Here is a 4,831-nt window from a genome sequence, read left to right as displayed (position 1 = left end):
CTGTCACCCAGGCTGAAGTGCAGTGGTGAGATCTCGGCTCACTGCAACTTCTGCCTCCCGGGTTCAAGCGATTCTCCTGCCTCAGCCTCCTGAGCAGCTGTGATTACAGGTGCACACCACCACACTCGTTTAATTTTTGTATTTTTAGTAGAGATGGGGTTTTCATCACATTGGTCAGGTTGGTCTTGAACTCCTGAACTCATGATCAACCCACTTCAGCCTCCCAAAGTGCTGGGATTACAGCGGTGAGCCACCGCACCCGGCCTCTCTGAAATTCTAACACTGAGACTGATGGGAGTGAATGAGCTGGCTCACCATGGCTGCTACCATGAGCATGAAGCAGCCCCACATCTCACCCCCACAACATATATGCCCACTCAGTCACCACGTGGTAGGAAACATGCCCCATGACCAGCTTTTATTTTGCCACATGCCCACCACTCTCCCACTCCAGGCTCTGTTCAGCCTTTTCCTGGATCTATAACCTGCAATCATTTTCGAGGAGCGCTCTTGCAGTAGAAAATTATTGAGCAACAGCCTCAAGAGATGCATGTTTAAATTATATATGTGAAAATACATTACCCAAAACTCAAGACTAAATACTTAGTGAAAGTTCGTCCTCAATGATGCTAAATGTTTATCCATATTCCAAACAGTCTTCTTGAGATCTTTGAATGTACTTGACTCACGCTTGGTCTTGCATCCCTTCTGTCATTCAGCAAATATGCATGGAGCACCTACTATGTGCAGGCATGAGATATGAAAAGATGGCTAAGATGTTGTCCTTCTGCTGGGAGATCACTGTCTGTGGTTACCATCTGCCTTCCATCTGTCTCCCTTTTCACAACATCCTAAAACTCTTTAAGACAATGTTTATGTTTCCAGGTATTAAAAATTAAGGATGTCATTTTCCAGCCTAGGAAATTGCTTTATTTTGATTCAGCCAATACAAGCCAAATGAGTACAATAAAGTACTGATTACTGTCACTGTGCAAATGTTTGGTACCATCACAGCTGGGAGAAGAAACATCATTTAACAGCAGATCTTTATGAGACAACTTCTCAGTAATTGAAATGAATTAACATACTCAAACTGGAAAGAAATTAGCATTCCAGTCCCTGGCTGATCTCTTAAGTCTGAGCAAACAAATACCAAAAAAAAAAGAAAAGAAAAGAAATTTAATTTTAAAAAATCCTAGGGAAAAAAAAAATCAAAGAACTAGCAACTGAACCACAATCCTCATCTTTTTAGCAAATAAGTCTCTCTTCCTCATAAAACTGCCAAATTTCCAGCCTATTTTTTCTCCTAGTGCTCCAGGTAAATATCAAGAACATAGAATTTACTTATCCATATTCCAAACAGTCTTCTTGAGATCTTTGAATATATTTGACTCACACTTGGTCTTGCATCCCTTCTGTTGTTCAGCAAATATGCATGGAGCACCTACTATGTGCAGGCACATAGTTCTTCTGCCACCAAAATGCAAAAAGTTACGGTGGTAGAAAAAGCATTGAATGGAAGCGTTAGAAGACCACGATCCTACTGACAACTTTTATCTTTCAAGCCCACATCTTTTTCATTGCAAATGCTCATATCATAGAGTTGTGACAGAATTGAATGAGATTCCACGTGTTAAAATATTTCCTGTAGTTCCTGGCTTTCATTACATGTTTCCTCAAGAACGTACCCTAGGAGTTAGAGAGTCCTTCACACTGGACTTCATCAGTTCCACGAAGAGAACCACTTATAACTATTTCCCCATTTTTCCTCCCTTCAAGCCCTCAATTTCACTTGCAGTCCAGACTTTCTCTCTAGGTTGTGGCCGATAGAACTGGTACCAATAACCAGGTGACAAATCTAAGGTGTTTCCTCCATCTTTCCTGATCCTGTGGCTGTGGAAAGCCAGCCTTTCCTGATCCTTCATCTTAGCCTGGAGGGTGAGGGAGTTGCTTCTCAGGATGGACTGAGAAACCAACAGGTGGTCCTGCTTCAAAGTTTACCACTTGATTTATTTGGCCTAAATTTACACACCCAGTGAGATCTTATTTGTGACAGAAATAGAAGGGACTGGGAGCTGTAATACACAGTCCTATGACAGAAAGTCTAACCCAGAAAAAAGCAGACCTGAGAAAACACTAAATATCTAAAAGACTGGCTCTTAAAAAAAAAGAATTAGTCTCATTCCACCTAATCCTCTGCAATCAGTGAATGGCAAACTGCTGTGAAAAAAAAAAAAAATCCGTTGACGAAGCTTGGTAATAATCTGGAATCTTTAAAAAGAAAATAGATTATCCTGGAAAACAGTCCTCTGACACTAGAGACATTTAAAGATGGACTGGAGAGCCATTGGCTTTGCGAGGGTGGTTGAATGAGGTGGTTTTCAGGACCCTCTATGCTCTGTGAGCCCTAACTCTCTGTTTTATTTTAGTTTCTAGATGTCGTGCGGCTGGTTCATCAGAAGTCCTGGAAAGTGGGCGATATCTTCCATGCAGTTGTCCAGTACTGCAAAATGTATGAGGAGCAGAAGGATGGGAAACTGAGTCTCTTTGACTGGCTCTTGGAACTGGGATAAGGCAGTCTGCCCTACTGAGCATTCCTTCCCTTTATTCAGCTTAGATTACAGTGGTTTGTTCTAAATGCTCTAAACGTTCTCAAAACATCACATCACATTAGCAGAGCTATAAAACAAAAATCTGCTACTCAAATCCACTGCATACAGAATAAATCGGAGGAAAAGCAAAATATAGGTCTGTCCAAATTCATACAACTTGTGGGCGAGTTCCAAAGAGCTTGGATTAGAAGGGCTGGACAAAGAGAAATTTCAATGGGGCCCAAATTAGAAGGCTTATAATGAGACCCAGTCTCCAGGAAAACAACGCTCACATATGTTTAATCATAGAAAATGATTTGTAATGTCTCTAATTAACAAACTCAGTGGTCAAAATAATTTTTTAAAGTATTCTGTAACCTATATTTTACTCTTTCTGATTATGTTAAGGGGCTGCCAGCCCAGGGAAATACTTAAGATATGGGTGAGAAATCCCCAGGCTTTTATACAAAAGATTTCCACTTTCAAACCAATGTCAGTGGACATTGATAAAAGGATAGCAGCGTCCCCTACTGAGGTGATTTCCTTTATTCCCTGCAGCCCACTGATAAATATCCCACTTCTCCCAAATAGTGTCTGGGCTCCCAGCTAAGCAGAAAACTAGTGTCAATTGGCATTCAACTGAAGAAGAGGAAAATAAAAGATTGTCTTGTTTCCATCCCTGTATTACTTGAGTAACATGATCACATAATTCTTATCCTAAGAGAAAGTTCTTATATTAAAAAAAAAAAAGTCTTTTCAGATAAAATCTGCTTGTGTCTCGAATAATATGACAAACTTCCACTTTATTTTATTGTAAATTATAAAGAGATTATTGTCTTAAATAATATATTGAGTTAGCTTCAAGCTTCCTAACTTATGAAGAGATTGTTGTCTAAAGTCACATATTGACATTGAGCTCATGGTTTGTTTCATCACGTGTGTGTTGGTAGCTGTACAGCAGACACGCCACTCCAATGACATTTATAATGACAGAAGCAGGGTAATGGTCTCGTATTTGACATGATCAGTTAGGATCATAGACTTTCCCTGACTCGTGGATATTAACCTTGAATTGGGGGAAAAGAAGATTTTGTCACATTTTAGTTATTTTAATAACAGAGATTTACTCTTTTGAAAAATAAAGGTATCTAATGTCCCTTAATAAGTCTTCTTTCCTTCCAGATAATGACCTACACGGATTTTATTTTCTTGATCAAAGAGGTGTTTATTAAGGATTTCTGGATATACTATACTTTTACTCTATTTTTCAAGATCACAAAGTAATTTTAAATGTCAGCAGGTTCTCATACATGAATGCTGGCCTCACCTACTCTACCAGCCACATTTTGAAATGCAAAGAAAGCTCCCTTGTAAGCCATCCTTCCTTCCCCAGTCCCATCCTAGGATAGTTGCCCAGTGCTCATTAGGCATTTATTATTGAAATAGTCCAAATTTAGGTTATTATGCTTAATTGACACATTAAGCAAAGGCCCAGTTTTAAAATATATCCATCAATTCATGCTGAAATGTGCTTCTTTGTGCTATCAAATGGAATAGAATACACTTATTTTTTAAACAATCCCAGAATATTGTGTGTAGACTTTTGTTGTGCTCGAATAAATGTTTACTTATCTTACAAAGCACAAATACTGGATTGTAACCATGTGACGAAGTTATCTATGTTGTATCTCACGCTGCAAATTAATCAATAAATCTCTATTGTCAGATTGTCAATGATTTTTTCTGCAAGAGCTTTAAGCACCTCATAGGAAAAACAGTCACGGTACAATTGGATAAAGGCCTATATATTCCTTAGAAAAGTTTTGTTGTCCTGCTTTCATTTATTGGAAAACGTAAATGTTCTTGGCTTCATTTGTTAAAATCAGTAATATTCCTGGAAATCAGTTTCTCAAACTTGGCACTATTGACATTTGGGAGCACATCACTCTTTGCTGCAAAGGGTTATCCTGAATATTGTGACATGTTTAGCAACATCCCTGGCCTCTACCCACTAGATGCTAGTAACCACCCCCTCACAGTTACGATAACCAAAAATATTCCCAGCCTTGCCAAATGTCCCCTGGAGGCCAAAATCATCACTGGTTTAGGACCACTGTTGTCAAGAATGCATTGAAGGACCAGGGCCTTAGTCTCTATGAGGTCTTAAAGGAGGAGGTGCCTTCAGCCATCTAGGGAATCCCCATAAGAAGCCTGAAAACCGGGTATTTCCCTACCCAAGA

At 39.3% G+C, this 4,831-nt stretch overlaps 1 protein-coding gene across 3 annotated transcripts in view; it reads left to right on the top strand.

Annotated features, from left to right (window-relative positions):
* SPHKAP (SPHK1 interactor, AKAP domain containing) overlaps nt 1-4,316 on the top strand; it is a 210,443-nt gene extending 206,127 nt beyond the window's left edge. The window contains exon 12 of one of the 3 annotated variants that reach the window (XM_011951952.1): nt 2,430-4,316. In XM_011951952.1, the coding sequence (XP_011807342.1) occupies nt 2,430-2,573 (144 nt within the window). In that variant the 3' untranslated portion in view covers nt 2,574-4,316. The remainder of the gene's footprint in view (nt 1-2,429) is intronic. The other 2 variants (XM_011951953.1, XM_011951955.1) reach the window with 2 other exon arrangements.
* Nucleotides 4,317-4,831: the final 515 nt, after the last annotated feature.

This window comes from Colobus angolensis, unplaced genomic scaffold (genome assembly GCF_000951035.1).
Source record: "Colobus angolensis palliatus isolate OR3802 unplaced genomic scaffold, Cang.pa_1.0 Scaffold33, whole genome shotgun sequence".
NCBI lineage: Eukaryota > Metazoa > Chordata > Mammalia > Primates > Cercopithecidae > Colobus > Colobus angolensis.
Note: the sequence above shows the minus strand (reverse complement) of the source record. Positions and strands in the feature narration are given on the sequence as shown.